This window comes from Eretmochelys imbricata, chromosome 8 (genome assembly GCF_965152235.1).
Source record: "Eretmochelys imbricata isolate rEreImb1 chromosome 8, rEreImb1.hap1, whole genome shotgun sequence".
In the NCBI taxonomy this organism is placed as follows: Eukaryota; Metazoa; Chordata; order Testudines; family Cheloniidae; genus Eretmochelys; species Eretmochelys imbricata.
In genome coordinates this window covers 17,189,529-17,209,225 of record NC_135579.1, presented here as the reverse complement: position 1 = coordinate 17,209,225, position 19,697 = coordinate 17,189,529, and the positions used below count along the sequence as shown (strand labels likewise).

The following is a 19,697-nucleotide window of genomic DNA, read 5'->3' as shown; positions in this document are numbered from 1 at the left end:
AAAGTGATCACTTTGTAAGGAAAGTGATAGCTTTAGATAAGCTATTACCAGCAGGAGAGTGGGGTGGGAGGAGGTATTGTTTCATGGTCTCTGTGTGTATATATAATGTCTTCTGCAGTTTCCACAGTATGCATCCGATGAAGTGAGCTGTAGCTCACGAAAGCTTATGCTCAAATAAATTGGTTAGTCTCTAAGGTGCCACAAGTACTCCTTTTCTTTTAGTAAAATAATGAAACCATCAGAGAGAAAGGAAAGGATACCAGAACCATAACTAGTAAACATCTCCAAACAGTGAGATCTATTGGGCTGTGGAACACTCTCTCAAAAGAAGCCCCAAAACTTCAGTAATTTAAAACAGGGTGAGCAAATCATACCACAGGGAACAATAAACAAGAACCTTGTTTATGTGATAGAGTCCCCCCAAACAATAATTTATCTCACAGAGATCTCTTTCCCAGTTGCAGGTATACTTTTAATACAGTTTGCAGAGTAGCAGCCATCTTAGTCTGTATTCGCAAAAAGAAAAGGAGTCCTTGTGGCACCTTAGACTAACAAATTTATTTGAGCATAAGCTTTCATGAGCTACAGCTCACTTCGTCGGATGCATTCAGTGGAAAATACAGTGGGGAGATTTATATACACAGAGAACATGAAACAATGGGTGTTACCCTACATACTGTAACCAGAGTGATCACTTAAGGTGAGCTATTACCAGCAGGAGAGTGGGGGGGAGGGGGAACTTTTGTAGCGATAATCAAGGTGAGCGGTTTCCAGCAGTTGACAAGAACATCTGAGGAATTGGGGGGGGGGAGGAGGGAGATAAACATGGGGAAATAGTTTTACTTTGTGTAATGACCCATCCACTCCCAGTCTCTATTCAAGCCTAAGTTAATTGTATCCAGTTTGCAAATTAATTCCAATTCTGCAGTCTCTCCTTGGAGTCTGTTTTTGAAGTTTTTTTGTTGAAGTATTGCCACTTTTAGGTCTGTAATTGAGTGACCAAGGAGGTTGAAGTGTTCTCCAACTGGTTTTTGAATGTTATAATTCTTGACATCTGATTTGTGGTCATTTATTCTTTTATGTAGCGACTGTCCAGTTTGCCCAATGTACATGGCAGAGGGGCATTGCTGGCACACGATGGCATATATCACATTGGTAGATGTGCAGGTGAACAAGCCTCTGATAGTGTGGCTGATGCAATTAGGCCTTATGATGGTGTCCCCTGAATAGATATGTGGCCACAGTTGGCAACGGGCTTTGTTGCAAGGCTGGGTTCCTGGGTTAGTGGTTCTGTTGTGTGGGGCGCTGGTTCGTGCTGGACATTTCCATTCATTGTCACACAGCTAGAAATCTGCCTGCAAGAAGGGGAATGGAGGTGCCGCGGAGAACAGCGCGAGGTGAACGTGCAACCCAAGCACTCCAGGGACGACAGGAGGGGGACCCAGACGGTGCCTTGAGCCTTCCCGCCAAAGAGAGGGAGAGGCGGTGTGTGAATTGACCAACTGGAGCCGGGCAGGAATCCCAATCCCCTCCCGCACCCGAGCTCCCTGGGCACCCTCCGCCCCTCCCCCACTCCTTGCCGAAATTTCATGGTTTCCAACCAAAATACACCTAAGGGCAGCCAGCGCCTCCCCCACCCACCCCTCTTCTCCTACCCTTCTTCCCGCCTTCCCTTGTCCCATCACGCAAGCCCTCCGCTCAACCCCCGCACCGTAACCCCCACGGCGCCAGACACGCTCCACGGCGCACGCGCAACCGGCGCCACCTGAGGGACGTTACGGCGCGTGCTCAGTCACTCGGAGGTCTAGAGGACGGCCGGAACCGCCGCTGCGCATGCCCCGTCCCGCTTGATCCGGAAGTGGTTCTTTTGTTTCGTGACACGTCGCAGCGGAGGAGGGTGAGGGCTGGCAGCCGGGGGGGTTCTCTCAGCGCTGCGAGGAGGGGTTGCCAGGTGAGTTTGCGGAAAGGTAGCGGCCGCTCCCCTAACGGGGAGCCCTTTCCCCAGCCTCCCTGGCGCTGCCCCGCTCCTCCCCGGGCCTCGACCCACCCCGTCCCGGGGCTCCAAGCGGCTGCCCCCCAGCGGGAGGTTGGGTCGGGGTCCCCTCTTTCCAGAGGGGAAAGCTGAGCCACAGAGGCGTAAGCTGATTGGCTCCGGGTTACTACTGCGAGGCCCTGGCAGGAGTTGCGGGTGGGCCCCGACTCCGGGCGTGCGGATTGGGGCGTCAGGGCCGCGAACGGGCGCTGGGAGCCACACACACGTCGTTGTTGTTACTTAAAGCTGCGCCTCGTGCTTGTAATGTTGAAAACGCAGCGAGGTTTGTGGTGTAGCTTCTTGGCTGTACGGCGCCTGTTGTTGCTTGGCCCGCTTGTTAAATCATCCCCATTGTAACTATTAATCGTTACCGGTGACATGTTTAACTTATGTATTAGTGACTGTGGAAAGAAACACTCCTCCTATATCCATTATAATCTACATGTTTTGAGCTCTTATGGCACTGTAAAATGTTATACATTTACACACACATAGATCACAGGTTTCAGAGTAGCAGCCGTGTTAGTCTGTATCCCCAAAAAGAAAAGGAGTCCGTGGCACCTTAGAGACTAACCAGTTTATTTGAGCATAAGTGGCTCAGCTACAGCTACAGCTCACTTCATCGGATGCATTACACAATCTTCTAAAGTATGTATATTAGAGGGGTAGCCGTCAGTATCCAGAAAAACAAGGAGGAGTCTGGTGGCACTGCAAAGACTAACAGATTTATTGGGGTATTACAATCATTTTCAGAGTGTTCTTGAGTTTGCCTTCTTTCTAGCAAATATTTGTCCCTAACCACATCAACAATTTATTACAGTTGTATGACAGCCAGAGGCCAGAGTAACCCTTTGTGACTCATACAAGCTTTAATGTTCTTATTTTACAGATAATTTGCAATGTCTGGGTTTGACAATTTCAATACAGATTTCTACCAAACAAGTTATAGCATTGATGACCAGGCACACTCCTATGATTACAGTGGAAGCGGAGAACCATACAATAAGTAATTTGTACATTTTTTTCCATTCTTTAACTTGTATAGTATTAGTTTATCGTGTCTATGATTGCATTTCTTTATATGTCTAACACTTACACACACACACAAACAACAAAACCGCTCCAGATAAGAATGGCTATACTGGATTAGACCAGTGGTCCATCTAGCCCAGTAACCTGTCTTCTGACAGTGACCAATGCCCAGTGCTTCGGCAGGAATGAACAGAATAGCAATTACGAGTAATCCATCCCCTGCCATCTACTCCCAGTTTCTGGAAGTCAGAAGCTAGGGACACCTGGAGAATGGGGTTGTGTCCCTAACCATCTTGGCTAATACCCATTGATGTACCTATCCTACATGAACTTATCTAATTCTTTTTTGAACTCAGTTATAGTTTTGACCTTCACAGCATCCCCTGGCAACAAGTTCTACAGGTTGACTGTGCGTTGTATGAAGAAAAACTTTTTTATTTTAAACCTGCTGCCTATTAATTACATTGGGTGACCCCTGGTTCTTGTGCGGTGTAGGAGTAAATAATACTTCCTTATTCACTTTCTTCACACCATTCATGATTTTATAGACCTCTATCGTATCCGCCCTTAGTCATCTTTTTTCCAAGTTGAAAAGTCCCCATCTCCTTAATCTCCTCTCATATGGAAGCTGTTCCATACCCTTAATCATTTTTGTTACCCTTTTCTGCACCTTTTCCAATTCTAATATACGTTTTTTTGAGATAGGGTGATCAGAGCCGCACACAGTATTTAAGATATGGCTGTACCATGATTTATATAGTGGCATTATGATATTTTGTCTTATTACTCTCTTTCCAAATGGTTCCTAACGTTCTGTTAGCCTTTTTTGACAGCCACTGCACACTGAGCAGATGTTTTCAGAGAATGGGGGGGGAAACGGTAGATGTGGTATTCCTTAACTTGAGTAAAGGTTTTCATACTGTCTTGCATGACCTTCTCATAAACAAACTAGGAAATATAACCTAGATGGAGCTACTATAAGGTGGGTGCAGAACTGGTTGGAACACCATTCCCAGAGAGAATTCATTAGTGGTTCACAGTCAAGCTGGAAGGGCTTATCAAGTGGGATCCTGCAGGGATCAGGTCTGGGTCTGTTCAATATCTTCATCTATGATTTATATAATAACATAGAGAATACACTTATAAAGTTTGCAGATGATACTGTACCAAGATGGGAAGGGTTGCAAGTGCTTTGGAGGTTAGGATTACAATTCAAAATGATCTGGACAAATAGTCTGCAGTAAATAGGATGAAATTCAATAAGGACAAATGCAAAGTACTCCACCTAGGAAGGAACAATCAGTTGCACACATGCAAAATGGGAAATGATTGCCTGTGAAGGAGTATTGCAGAAATGGATTTGGAAATCATAATGGATCACAAGCTAAATAGGATACAACAGTGTAACACTGTTGCAAAAAAAGCAAACGTCATTCTGGGATGTATTAGCAGGAGTATTGTAAGCAAGACACGAGAAGTAATTCTTCCACTCTACTCCTCACTGATTAGGCTTCAAGTGGAGTATTGTGTCTAGTTCTGGGTGCCACATTTCAGAAAAGATGCGGACAAACTGGAGAAGGTCCAGAGAAGAGCAACAAAAATTATTAAAGGTCTAGAAAACATGACCCATGAAGGAAAACTGAAAAAATTGGGTTTGTTTAGTCTGGAGAAGAAGAGACTGAAGGGGGACATAACAGTTTTCAAGTACATAAAAGGTTAAAAGGAGGAGGGAGAAAAATTGTTCTCCTTAACCTCTGAGGATAGGACAAGAAGCAATGGGCTTAAACTGCAGCAAAGGGCAGTTTAGCCTGGACATCAGGAAATACTTCCTAAATGTCAAGGTAGTTAAGCACTGGAAAAAGTGCCTAGGGAGGTTGTAGAATTTGTCAAAATTGGAGATTTTTAAGAACACTTGTCAGGTATGGTCTAGATAAAGTACGCAGTCCTGCTGTGAAGTGCAGAGGACTGGACTAGAAGACCTCTCAAGGTCCCTTTTAGTTCTACAGTTCTATGATTGTATGAAGTAGCAATAATGATGCCAAGATTTTTTTTTTTGAGTGCTAACAGCTAATTTAAATCCCATTATTTTGTATATATAGTTGGAATTATGTTTTCCAATGTGCATTTGTCAGCAGTGAATTTCATCTGTCATTTTGTTGTCCAGTTATCCAGTTTTGTGAGATCCCTTTGTAAATCTTCGTAATCTGTTTTGGATTTAACTATTTTGAATAATTTTGTATAATCTGTAAATTACGCCACCTCATTGTTTACCCCTTTTTCCAAATCATTTTTGAATATGTTAAACAGCACTGTTCCCAATACAGATCCCTGGGGGACAGTCCTATTTACCACTCTCCATTCTGAAAAATGATAATTTATTCCTACCCTCTGTTTTTTAACCAGTTACTGATCCTTGAGAGGACCTTCCCTCTTATCCCGTGAATGCTTACTTTGCTCAAGAGCCTTTGGTGAGGGAACCTTGTCAAAGGCTTTCTGAAAGTCCAAGTGCACTATATCCACTGGATCACCCTTGTTCACATGTTTGTTGACACCCTTTAAAAAATTCTAATAGATTGGTGAGACGTGATTTCCCTGTACACAAAGCCATATTGACTCTTCCCCCAACAAATTGTGTTCATCTATGTGAGAAGGCATGTCGGCTTAGAAAGGGGAATTTCTGTGTGGGTGGGGGAAAAGGGGAAGGGAAGAGAAGTAAATGTGTTAGTGCTTCCTCAGGAGGGTCCATAGGATCAGAGTGCTGCAGAGGTGTCTGAGTTTTCCTCCCATAGGGGTGGAAAAGGAGATTTGATGGTGAAGGGTCCCTTCTGGGCGTGGGTTTTGAGCAGATGGAGATAGGGAAATTACAGAACCTTGTAATGAAATTATTCGTTTTTTCTTAAATGTCTCTGTAAAGTCTTGGCAGTTTCTTTCATTGATGTGCAGAAAGAACTTATTAGCATTAAATTATACAATGTACTTACATTTACATAATGAGTAGAGAAAAGAGACCTATTGAAGAACAACAATCTGTTAGATATACATTTATTTTTATGTAACATCTATAAGAGGAGGTTTCTCAGAAGAGATTAGGTACCCCTCTGGGTGTCACAGTAGTGATCCTTTGCTGGTGAATTTTTGCAGTACTAGTTTCAGGCTACCTGTGAGATAGTAAAGTGTTAAAATCATTTTGTTTTGAAGTGTGTGGCGCAAGCTGCTTGTATTCAAACAGCTTGTATTCAAAAGTGCAAACTTGACACAGAACTAGTCTTCTGTGACCAGAGTTTGAGAAAATTTGAGTTAGAAAGTGAAATATTACTTTCATCTGCATGTGTCATGATGGTAGATGTCATAATGTGTGCTTATGCTCTGAATGTCATAATCCTCATCATATGTATGCTAGGAGTGGTATCTGATACAATTGATATATGGGAAGGGGGAAGATAGTCAATTTGACTAGGCTGTCTTTCAACTCTATGAAAATATCATACGGGAAGCTTAAATAATATGAAGACTTTGGATCTCCTTTCAAGATTGAGCTCTGTTAAATATAGGATTTAATACTGAGTATAAATTCATGCTGTCATTTGATAAATTATAGGAGTGAGATATACAACTGAAGGGGCTATATTTGGATTGACAGATACCTTTTGCTAGTCTTCTGTAGGCCCAATCTTGTCATATTTTCAAATTAAATGGGCTTGGATTGGTTTTGACCTGAAAATGTTACTACTTGGAGGCTTCTAAATTTTCTTATCATTATGTGATATCTGATGGTAAAAAGGTGAAAAACTTACAAACTAAGCAAGATTTGACCTGATTACTTAAATTAGAGAACTTGAGATAAGGAGTCCATAAACCCATATACCTTTTCAAGTCACACTTTACTCCTTGTGGTGCGTTGGGGTGAGTGCATCTGTGCAACTACACATTTAGGGTGGGAGGAGTAATTAACTTCACTTTAAAAATTAGCTAAACAAGATTATATGTTGTATACTAAGTTGTTATAGAAAGTGTGTCTTATGTGACTGGGTAAGGTTTAAAAAAACCTGTGCCTGCCAGTAATATTATGTTGTTCTCCACAGACAATATAGTGGCTATGACTACTCTCAGCAAAGTGGATTTGTCCCTCCAGAGATGATTCAGCAACAGCAGCCTTACACAGGGCAGATTTACCAGCCAACACAAACATACACTCCAACTACAGCACAGTCTTTCTATGGAAGCAATTTTGAGGATGAGCCACCCTTACTAGAAGGTATAACTTGTTCTTTACTAGTCCTCTCCAAAACTGCCCCTAACTTTGGAGTAACCTAAGAAGTAAGGAACGTACTCTCTAGTTAACTAAAAAAGAAAAAAAAAAATTAGAAGTAATTGCATCTGTCATGCTTGCCTCTGAGTTCCCCTGCCAATTTCTCACTTTAGTCACATTCTCTTATTTCTCTCCCCTGTTGGTTTCTGAAGGCCACACAAATTTAAATGGGAAATTGACTGTACACAACATTATGTCAAATGGGGGAATAAAAGCATAGATTTTTTTCCTCAGTCTGTTATAAAAGCTGTTATTTGCAACAACAAAAGGTTAAGTTTTTTTAATTGATAGTGTCTCTTTAATTATAAATAACTGACTTTGGTGTTTAGAACCCAAATTCTAATTTGAGGAAAGGAGTAATAAATGTGTAGGATATGTCCTACATAGAATACAAGGTGCTGGAATTGATACATATTGAGAATACTTGGACTAATGGCAGGATTTTTCACCTTCTCTATGCATTACACTCTCAGTGAGAGCTTAAGACAAATTACCTTTCCTGTTACTAAATGACAAGGGAAGTACTAAGCAAAATTTGTTTACTAATCTACATAGATAGTGTCCCATTCCTTGTGTTGGTAAATCAAATCTGTACCATGCAGAGGGTCAGTCTTAGAATCAATCCTGTCTTAGAAGCAATCCCAAGGAGTTCTGATTGCAGAATCTGGGCCTTAGAGACTAGCAGTCCCTGATTCCTGAGTAGTTGAGAAATGGAGTGCCACGGAGACAGTGCGCTCAACCGCCTAAAGGAGAAATGGAATGTCTTCTATCATTCTTTGGTCATCTAAGGAATAGTACTTGATAACCATCATGTCTTGCCTTCAGTCTGGAGCAGATTTGAAAGTGAAGGGGCAGGAAAATGGGGGCAAAGGAGAAATAAAAAGGGAAACAAATCTTCATAATTTTTTTCATGTAACCTGTAGAATTAGGGATCAATTTCGACCACATCTGGCAGAAGACACTAACAGTTCTACACCCATTAAAAGTAGCAGATGGCAGCATCATGAATGAAACTGATTTGGCAGGACCAATGGTCTTCTGTCTTGCCTTTGGAGCCACGTTATTGCTGGTAAGATACAGATTGCAAAATATTAATGTGTATCATAGTCCAAAAACTTTGAGAAAATCTAAATTATTCTTGGGGGTCTCATAAGAATCTCCATGGCCTGGAAGTCACAAAACAGGTCTTGACCAAGGATTTGTGGCTCATTAGTACATGATTTTGGGCCTGATTCAAAGCCCCTTGATGGAAGTCTTTCCATTGTTCTCACCATGCTTTGGGTCAGGCCCTTCAAGTAATGTGCCATGTTTCTTTATGTAGTGGCTTCTTTGCATATCTTCCTTTTGTGAATATGGCTTCTGTTGTCATGAAGACTGAGGACCATAGTCACAATTTTTGGGGTGGGGAGGATCAGATGAGTCATTGTCCTTGGTTTTATAAAGTTAAATCTTCAATTTCTTCAATCTGGTACAAATCAAGATGTGTTGTTTGCTGTCAAACACAGGTTCAATAGAATTTATTGAATTTGTTTTATTTGCACAAAATGTTTTAATTTGGTTGCCTTATCCATAGTTTTGGCTCTTGGTACATATTCCGTTTATACATTTATTAGCTGTTTCTATCATGCCAGTTTCTGATGCACTGAAATTTTACTTTGGGATATTCTAGTATTTCTTTGTTCAGTATACTTAGTTTATTGTTGGTAGTTTTCCTTTAGCTGATTGTCTTTAAGAAAAAAATACTAATAAAGGAAATTCACAATTATTCAATTACTTTTTAAAATTATATTGATGTGGTTGACATTAGACAGGTTGACACCACCAACAGTGTCAGCATTATTAAACATGATTTACCACTAGTTCAGCAAAACAATGGCCAAAACTGTTAACATTTGCTGATTGACCTATAGGCTTTGATGGGAACAGGCCTGTGGTCTCCAACCTTTTCACATCCAAGATCACTTTTTGAACTTAAGGGCAACCCAGGATCTACCCTGCCCCTTCCCCAAAACCCTGCCAGGCTCACTCCATCCCTCGCTCTCCCCCCACCCTCACTCACTCTCTCTCCGGGCTGGAGTTGGGGTTCAGGACGGAGTGCAGGCTCTCGGCTGGGGCCGAGGGGTTTGCAGTATGGGAGGGGGCTCCGGACTGAGCCTGGGGTAGGGGGTTGGGATGCAAGAGGGGGTGAGGGGTGCAGGCTCTGGGAGGGAGTTGGGGTGCAGGAGGGGGCTCTGGTCTGGGGCAGAGTGTTGTGGTGCAGGGTGCTGGCTCTGGGAGGTGGGTCAGAGCTGGGGCAGGGAGCTGGGGTGCTGGCTCCAGGAGGGGGCTCAGGTTTGAGGTGTGGCCTCCCACGGGGCGGCACTTACCTTGGGCAGCTCCCAGTCAGCAGCGCAGTAAGGCTAGGGCAGGCTCCCTGCCTACCCCAGCCCGATGCGTTTCCGGAAGGGGCCAATGTGCCCCTGCAGCTCCTGGGGCGGGGAGGTTGCCATGTGGCTCCATGTGCTGCCTCTCTCTGCAAGCACCGCCCCCACAGCTCCCATTGGCCACAGCTCGCCGTTCCTGTCCAATGGGAGCTTTGGGGGCGGTGTTTGCAGGCAGGAGCAGCTCACAGAGGAAGATCCTTGCGCCCCCCCGGGGCTGCGCTGACCGCTTCCAGGAGCGGTGTGGCACTGGGACAGGCAGGGAGCCTGGCCTTAGTGGCAGCCCGCTGTACCACCGGAGATTGTGTTCGACTGGGAGATTCTCTAGAATCGACCAGTCGATTGCAATTGACCAGTTGGTGACCACTGCTACAGGTGTTTTGCCATTAAACTTAATTGGAATAAGATTGACTCCCAGGATCTCTGCCAATCTGACCTAGGGGAAAATTCCTTCCCGACCCCAAATATAGCGATCAGTTAGATCCTGAGCATGTGGGCAAGACCCACCAGGGAAAGAATTCTCAGTAGTAACTCAGAGCCCTCCCCCTTTAGAGTGAAGAAAGTAACCACTTGTGTGTGTTACCAGTTTGAGAGTGAATTGAAAACTAATCTGAAAATGGTTAAGACGATAGAAAATACACTGAAATGAAAACAGCTGAGAAATTGGCGTATTGGAGGATATTACAATGGTGGGTAATCACTTAACAAAACTCAGGATTCTGTTTTATTGAATGTCTTGAATTTATTGCAGTTTCAGTCACTTGGCTGATCCTGTTTCTGAACAGCACTGCTTTTGGGTCCAGAATTCAGAGTGTCACAGCCTGCTTTTCCCAGATATTTCACTATATCTGTACAGCATTCAGTCATTTGGTACAGTTTTCTTGGTCTGTCTAAAAATTAAAGAATGACTTCCCTGTGCTTCGAGCACTCTAGTTCAAACATTTTCCTATCTGCCAATCTAATGCAGTCACGCAGCTCTGTCCATATTGGATGCATTCTTAAGCTGGGTCTCCAAGTCATGCTCTGAGAGGATACATACCTAAATAAAATGGAATCAGATTTTTAAATATTATATTACCACTATTTTACAAGACCAAAAATAATTCTAGATGGGAAACAAAAAACTTGAAATATTTTATGATGATGAATTTACGGTATGCCATAACTCTGTGTGGCACTTCACACAAAAAATTTACCCCCTTAAGGCAAAAATCAAGCATCTGAATCATTGGTAGAGATGGAAAGAGTTATGTCACATGCAGCATTTTTCAGTGCATTGCTAATTTACATTTTTTATTTAGCCTTTGATCACTGCTGCAGTAAAGGTGCTGATAAAAAAACTATTCAGATAATCCTCAGAGTAGGATGAACATGCAAATATAATGGAGTAAATCGAGCGAAGTTGATAAGATTTTTGTAGCTCAGCTAGAATTACATGTTACATAAGCACACTAAGTTTGCAGCTGGTTAGATGCACCACCTTTTGTAATTGAAAACTGATATGGTAAATATGCCTATTAGACATTTCGGTATACAAGTACTCTGTTTGGATTGTGGGATACCTTTCTTAATCCTCTTCATCTTTATCCCTAAATCCTACGTCAGATTCATCCCTAGGTCAAAGATTACCACAATTTTATACTCTCCTTATTTGTAAAATGCAGTATTTAGTCAACTTTAAGACAAAACATGTTTAACTTGTATTACTCCTCTCATCTTTAGGTTGGTAAAATTCAGTTTGGGTATGTATATGGAATTAGTGCAATTGGATGTTTAGGAATGTTTTGCCTGCTGAACTTAATGAGCATGACGGGCGTCTCGTTTGGCTGTGTTGCTAGTGTCCTGGGATACTGTCTTCTTCCTATGATCCTGCTTTCCAGTTTTGCAGTTATATTTTCTTTGCAGTAAGTATCAATACTAACTATTTATAATAAAATCCTGCTTCCATATATTGTGGATTTTTCTCCCATTGGGGGGAAGTTCTCTTAGATGGAATTTATATTATATTAATAATGGATTTGTCAAATGAAGTGAACGCTTATACAGCATGAACACTTATTCACTATCCATTTTCAGTTATTACAAATTACTTTTAGATTCAAATTATAGTATACTTCAAACATGTTTATTTGTCAAACAACTCAAACAAGTTGTATATCAGGATATAGAAAACTGAAATGATTTAAGAAATATAGATTAAATTTTAATTAATGTTGAGTCTGGAAAACTAAGTTAAATGCCCAGCACAAATCACTAACTTCATTACTCATCACAGAAAGCTACTTGTACAGAAGTACAAAAGAACACCTTGTTTTGAGTTTACTCAGTTCTAAACCTTTTTGTACTTTTTTTACTAGTCATTCTAAAATCTTTACTGAATAATAAATACTAATTTAATATTTACTGAAATTCCATATACATTTTATTTAAAAACCTCAATGATAAAATTCAGTATAAAGTTTTAAAACAATCAGCCTTTGAAGCATATTTAACTTACTAGAAAATATTCTAATTCCTGCATTCCTCTAAGGATAGACACACACACACACACCTTTTTAAACTGTTCTTTTCTTGTATGTTACAGGGGAATGATGGGAATTATTCTCACTGCTGGAATTATTGGATGGTGCAGTTTTTCTGCTTCCAAAATCTTCATTTCTGCCTTAGCAATGGAAGGACAACAGCTTCTAGTAGCATATCCCTGTGCTTTATTATATGGAGTCTTTGCTCTTATTTCTGTGTTTTGAACTGACTATTCTGATTACTGGACTTCAGTGGGCCAAACTGAAAGGAGAAAGAAGAAAAAAAAAAAGAAACCTTGGAACACTTAATTGGACTAGCAAACAGCTGCGTCGCTGCTATCATGCAAACTTAACTCTTGAATTGTCTGATGGAGCAATGGAAACATGTCTTGTTCACTTTTATAGGACTCGTGAATACTGTTTGAATTGACCTGCAGTGTCTATAGCTTTAAGTTTTCATGCTTATACAGTTAAATATGTAATGTTTCTTTACCATTTCTACAGCCTTTAGAAAAGTAACTTTGGGGGTTTTTGGGAGGGTTGGGGGTGGGAGGAGAAGTGGGGTTGTAGTTATATTTGGTAGGTTTTCAATCAGCAAAAGTAAATGAAACTACAGTCATTGCAGTCTTTATTTTTAAAAAAAAAAAAAAACCCAAACAATCTTTGGCCAACCCAATTCCTGTCACCTCTATTGCAAAGAGTTTCTCAAGCAAGTTGACAATTGCATATTTTCTGTATTTTAACAAATACTCTTTAAGCTGTTATTTATACAATGTGTTGGTATTTCAGAATTCAATATGCAATTTAAATTGTTTAATTTGAAAACAAATCCTTTAGTCAAAAGTATACAAATAAATTTGAGACTTGAAATGTGAATGTGTTTAGATGTTAGCATCAGTTTAAGTGGTTATACCTTCTTGGGTTTACCAAGATTACTTGCAGGAGCTTGTTCTAATAATGCACATATTAATGGCTTCAGGGTAGACTTTTTTCTTTTTTTTTTTCTCTCTCTCTTTTTTTGGGGGGGGGCGTATTTACTTCCAGGAAAAAAACCCCACCATTTTGAAAAGCATATTAAAGTGTCATGGTTGTCAGTATTGTAGTTATTGTAAAGGTCATTTGATGCATATTGATTAAATTTTCCCCTAAATAATTTTGAGATGGTGCTGGAATTGACTTTCTAACCCTCTTTCTGCTTTATGGTTTTGAATGACCAGAATTAGAGAATTTCAGCTATTAAAATGAAATTGGAGCTTTCACATTGGAATAAACCACAACACTTAAATAAAACAGCAATACTCTCCCTTCTTCTGGTTACTCTTTTGATACATTTGAATTAGTTTTTTACTGTGCTTAATCTTGCAGTAAAAGCATAAACTTGTTTTTGGTGACAGTCAACTCTCAGACTCAGCATTGTCCTAATTTCATGGAAAAAAATAAGTAGGAAAGGGAAGATGGGTAGTGTTAGTTTATACATTTTTTTTGTTTTTTAAAACATGCATGAAAGAAACCATTCTAATTTTGTGTTACACACTTGTGGTTATGAAATTCTTCTTGCTAGGGGCAGAGTCTGGTTTAAAGATTCAAATTCTGTCCCTGTTTTGGAAATATTTCTTGGTGAAAGCTCTTACCAAATACAAGTTCTTGGCTGAGATTTTGCTCTTACGGTGGTGTAAATCTGGAGTAACAGTTGACTGCATTGTAGTTACTCCAGTTTTGTACCAGTGTAACTATCAGATAGTGTAATCTACTTGTTCAGTTTGAGTTAAATTGCAAATCAGATACATGTAGTTTTAAACACTTTTTGATAGGACTAAAAGAGGGAAAAAGACTTACCATTCAGCTGATTTTTAGTATTGTAGAGAGAGGTTATAAAAATAGTATATTTGAAAACTTAAGCTTTGCATGTCTGGAAACTACGGTTCACTGCTTTCAGTAGCTGTTGTAAAAACTTGTGTAACTAAAATATTTTCTGGTATTCTTTCACTAGTCTTGCACAATGAATAGGAAAGGGTCTTCCCAGAAGGACTGCTCTGTGTAAACATCAAGGCCAAGTTACTTATGTATTCCCTGGTGAGAGATATTAATACTACTCCATCTAACAGAAGCAAAGCTGTAATCTATTTTAATTTAAATGATTGTTCCACTTTTCCTTCTCTGCCCTAATAGTGTTTACATTTCAACAGTTTGCTTTCAGTTAATACTCATGTGCCAAGGTAGTGCAGTCATCTTGGAAATAACTTCTTGAGAAACTGGCTGCACTTTTGAACCTTTTTCTGTTAAATTCAGTTGTTGAATACACAACGGTGGGTAAGTTCTGTGTTTGCAATAGGTCTTATTTTAAAGGGAGATTTAACAAAGCAATCGGGTACTAAAAGCTACTGCCATTTTCAATGCAAGCTCTAATCATAACATTGCAAGTGTCTTCTTAATGTTGCATGGATGGTGAGTTTTAAAGGGACCGTACAAGAGACATTTGTTAACCCTTCTCCCACTGTTGTGGGAAAGTGAGTTAGAGATAACCATCTCACAGTAACATCTGTGGAAGTTGGGCCTGCTCTTCAGAGATGATGAATATCCCATTCATGGCAGCTGCAGATGGGGAACTGTAGATGCTCCCATATTCACAAAAAGTAAGGAGAGAATTTTATCCTTAGCTTATCACATACGATTAATTCAGTGTGGCAGACTTCTCAAAACTGATTTGAAGTGTCATATAATACAGTATAGCTATATACTATGAGCCAGAGTAGATACACACATATATGCCTTAACTTTGAATTTCTTTTCATGAGAGTAGTTAAGATTGTCAACATAATCTTATCCTTTCAGTGCCTTATTACAAATTATCCAAACCAATATTAGGAAAATCCATTTTCTTGACTTTGCCATAAAGTTAAAAGCATTTTACTCAATATTTTCTAGTTGGTTTTCATCATAGATGGAAAAACCACAGCTGCCCCAGTGCACAAAGTTCTTACTCTGTTTAATGAAGAACATTATCTGCTGATGGAGCACAATGTCCTGTGTTTCTGCAAGTAAATTAAAATGATTACCTTTTTAAATGAGAAGTAATTAATTACAGAACCGTTCCCCTAATAAATTTCAGAGCTCAAATACTTTGAGCACATTAGGTTCTAAACTTGTATTGCATTTTTGAGAGCTAGAGTAATTAGTCCTATCTCGAATATATAAATTGGTTAATGTTTGAAAACTAGCAGTAAATCTGCAGATAGCTGGCATGGTGATTAATTATGCATTAAACTGTTTTTAAATAGCTTTTCTGACACTGGAACAATAAGAAAATGAAGTGCGAAGAAAAACTCATTCTTTTTTTGTTCTAGTCTACCAGTTGTCTTAACTTTTTATAGAAAGGGAAAACTTATTTATAATTTCTATACCACATTTTTGTAGATTCATAAAACATAGGTTTTGACATTTAGAGGGACACTGTCAGAATAAAACTCTCCACAAAAACTGTTTTACCAATAAAACCTAATTCACTTTTTCCATTTTACTATGGTCAGACAGTAAAATTAGACTAGTTAAATTCAATAGGTAGTTCCTGTGAACTAGTACTAACACAATTGTGGTATCAGGGTTCACATTGCTACAGAAGTGAATTTTCAAAGTGTGTTAACTGAACCTTTTTCAGTTGTAGAAATTGTAAATTCAGTTTTAAAAGCCAAACTTAACTTTTGGGCCTAAATTCGTTGGACAGGCATTCTTTCAATGTAATGAATTTCCAAAAAAGAATAGGTAATATGACTCCACTGAGTTCATTTATCCAATTCTCCAAAATGAGCTGTTTCCTATAATCAGGTTCTCTGTCACCCCACCCCTGGATTCCTTCATATACCATATTGTAGGGTATCTTTCACAAATATATAGGAATGCGTGTTCTCACACACTAACATCTGAAGCCTAAATGTGGTTTTAGCATATCACTTTAAAAAGAACAAAAAGTTTAGATCATATGTTCTCCCCATCTTTTCAAACTCAGACATGGTCTACACTACAAGGTTAGGTCAACAAAGTGCCTTTCATCAACCTACCTGTGGAAGTGGCTTCACTTAAATTTGACACCCACTGGCGTAAGTGCCTCTCTATGTTGATTTAGGCCTGGTCTACACTGGGGGGCAAGCTAAGTCTGTCTAAGTTATGCAACTTCAGCTACGAAAATAGCATAACTGAAGTCGACGTACTTAGAGCTACTTACCGCTGTGTTTTCACTGTGGTAGGTCGACTGCTGATGCTCCCCCTTCGACTCTGCCTACACTTCTTATTCCGGTACTGGAGTCAACGGGAGAGCGCTTGACGGTTGATTTATTGTGTCTTCACTAGATGCGATAAATCAATCCCCACTGGATCAATCGCTCTGGAGTTAAGTGTAGACATGCCCTGAGTAACACCACCTCCCCGAGCAGCATAGAGTCACAGTCAATGTAATTAGGTCAATGCACTGTCAGTATAGACACTGCATTACTTACATCAACTGTTACTGGATTTCAGGAACTGTCCTACAAAGCTCAACGCTGACAATAAAATCAGTACAAGTGCTGCTGGTGGGGACGCACACTGCCGAGACCAGGAGCCAAACGTTCACTCATGCAAGATTTAATAAGTGCAGTGGCTGTATGCTGATCAGTGTTCCCTCTCATTTTTTCCACCCATGTGTGGAATTAATTTTGTTATGTGCACCAATAGGGAGGTGATGTGTGCACATAACAAAATTCACGTGGGAGGGGGCTGAGGGTTGGGGTGCGAGGGAGTGAGGGCTCCAGCTGGGGGTGTGGGCTCTGGGGTGGGGCTGCGGAGAGAGGACTCCCCTCAGCGCTCTCTCTCTCCCTGCAGCACCACCTAGGCTGCAGGGGAAGGACAACAAGCCCTCAGTTATGTTGCTTTTCTCTGGCTTGTCCATTTAAAAGTGATATTTTGACAGCAACTTTGTTTTCAGGTCACTTACTTTGAGGTACCTACTGCCTGCAATTTGATTTGTTTCTGTATGTAACAACTCTGGCAAGGACTGGACTTCAGGTTATGCCTAATATAAAAACTACCTGTTCTGGATTTTGTCTTTGCCTATAATGAACAAACATCTTCAGAACAAATGTTTTCATCTACCACTAATTGATTTGGAACTTTTAAATAAATAGAGGCAGCTGTTATTCAGGAGTCATTGTTAGGACATAATTCAGCTGTCAATAAAGTCCTAGTTACCTAGTAGACCCAACTTAAGTGTCACAGCAGCACTGTGGACTGTGCACTCTGGTCAGTTCAAATTGTTATCCACAAAGACTTTGAATGGTTTGGGAGCCAGCCACTGTAGAGACCACCTCTTTCCCTGGTATATGTTATCATTTTGACCCTTTAGGAAGGTCCTGTGATCATTCTTACTCCCCTCCCACACCACACACACACACACATCCTGTATAACTCCTGGGCACTAACATAAGATATTTTCAGAAGAGGATCTTGCACATGGTTGAACTCATTCCCTCTCACAGGTCACTGCAGACTGAGAAGTTATTTTAATATGTGCAGTAAAATGCATATGGTTTGGTGTTAGAGGAGGAAGTGATCTTGTGGTTGTGGAAAAGATTGTGATTGCAAGTGGCTTCTGGGGTGCAGCTTCTACCAGTCTGAAGGTCTGCAGTGCTGGACTATAGGAAAGGGAGAAAAGGGAAGGTGTGTACAATCTCCTACCCCTCTGTCTCCCAGCTGTCCATCATATCTGAAACTGAAATGTGGCACCTCTGCAAATGTGCTAGGAGAACAGCAAGTATCTGGTCATGACCTTGCTTGTCTTCCATTTCATAACTGTCTTACCTGGCCTTGAGCCAGTCCCGTTCTTAAATAATATTTCGTTACGTCATACTGGTCTAGCATCCTTCTCCCAGAGTCTACCAGGTGACCCCACAACACTAACTAGTTCTGGGCTTAATGCTGATTAAAATGATCATTTTTATATTAAGTATATGACAAGTAACTAGTAAACAGACTCTATAAAACAATCCAACACACTTCTTCCCATGTACTATAAACTTTGGGATTAGCACAATAGCAGGCACGGGGTGGGCTTATACAGATACCAAAGATACCAGTCTAACAAAAGACTCAACATTTTAAATGGCTCTCCCAAATTAAACCTCATGGAGAATTTGCTCACAGCACATTAGTTGGCTTACCCCCCCCTCCCCAAAGGGTTTGCCAAATGAAAGGTTTAAGAGAGACACCATGCTCTCCCTCTGCTGCATCTGTTTAAACTAACCTTCTTCCCAGAGCTCTTCAGGTGTTGATTATGCTAGTATACGAACCAAGGTGTTTTTGGCACAAGTGGTGCAGTATAAATTGCTGAAGAAAAGCATTTAGTAAGTCCCTCTGATCAAGACCCAGTGATCATCTCTGCCTATGCCTCCCAAAAGCAACATAAAACCACATTTCTTGCGGTCTGCTCTGTGAACTAGATCAGGCTACGGGAGTGCCTTCGCAGTTCGTGATGACTTCTCTTGGACTCTACCTTCCTCATTAATCATCTTCAGAACTATGGGCAAGGCCTTGATTTGGATCAATTCACCTCTGAATATTTTCTCTCTCAGTTCAGTTCTTCCTCTGTTTGTTTTCCACCCTTCCCAACTCCCATTTGGTTTGCCCTAACAACCCGAAACTCTGGGGAAGGCGAGAGATCTGGAACCAAATACTGAAGAGGTTTAGAGGCAACCTGTATTTGGGTTAGTGTTTTAAAAGCATTTACAGTATGGTCCTGCTATGGAAAGCTTGATAAAATAGATACATTTCAACTCCATTCAAAATACAGAAGAAAAGTAATGTTTCCTACACCGGGGAGGAGGAAAAGCAGTACTTTCTGGTTTCCAGAAGAAAAGTCCAAAATTTCTTTAAAGCCCTTTTATATTATCTCAAGATTAAATGTTTGGCATAGACTTCCTTGATCTTTTACGGCCCCACTCCGCCACATGAATTTTGTTATGTGCAGCAATATGGAGGTGATGTGTGATATATCACCTCCATATTGGTGCACATAAATTTCATTCTGCAACCTGGGTGGAAAAAATTAGAGGGAACACTGTACAAGAGTCAATAATGGTTTAAAAGGAAAGAAGAAGGAAAAAAAACCCTATTCTTGTTAAATAGCATACCACAGCCTCACAAAATTGTCTGGAAGTGTTACCAGCCCAGAAGAGTCAACTCACCTGCACTCATCATGATTATTGATGGTAATGGAAGAGTGATATTTTACCCACCCATCAAAAGACACAGAGTGCTGTTCACAAAGGTACATAGGCACCTAAGTCCCATTTTTATGTACTACTGCGATCTGCAAAACTCCCACTCAGCTACCACCTAATCTTACAGGTGCCTAA

At 40.5% G+C, this 19,697-nt stretch overlaps 1 protein-coding gene across 1 annotated transcript; it reads left to right on the top strand.

Moving 5' to 3' along the window:
- The first annotated feature begins 1,845 nt into the window (after positions 1-1,845).
- YIPF5 (Yip1 domain family member 5) lies at positions 1,846-13,605 on the top strand. The gene is made up of 6 exons (XM_077824547.1): positions 1,846-1,951; positions 2,922-3,038; positions 7,147-7,319; positions 8,297-8,442; positions 11,516-11,697; positions 12,378-13,605. Exons 2-6 carry the CDS (start codon positions 2,932-2,934, stop codon positions 12,538-12,540), a joined length of 771 nt encoding a protein of 256 aa, XP_077680673.1. The 5' UTR covers positions 1,846-1,951; positions 2,922-2,931; the 3' UTR covers positions 12,541-13,605.
- Positions 13,606-19,697: the final 6,092 nt, after the last annotated feature.

Excerpts from the sequence above, each read along its gene's own strand:
- YIPF5 (XM_077824547.1), top strand. The coding sequence starts at position 2,932 with ATGTCTGGGTTTGACAATTTCAATACAGATTTCTACCAAACAAGTTAT. Across the intron at positions 7,320-8,296 it reads TGAGCCACCCTTACTAGAAG|AATTAGGGATCAATTTCGAC; the intron begins GTATAACTTGTT and ends TGTAACCTGTAG. Across the intron at positions 11,698-12,377 it reads GCAGTTATATTTTCTTTGCA|GGGAATGATGGGAATTATTC; the intron begins GTAAGTATCAAT and ends TGTATGTTACAG.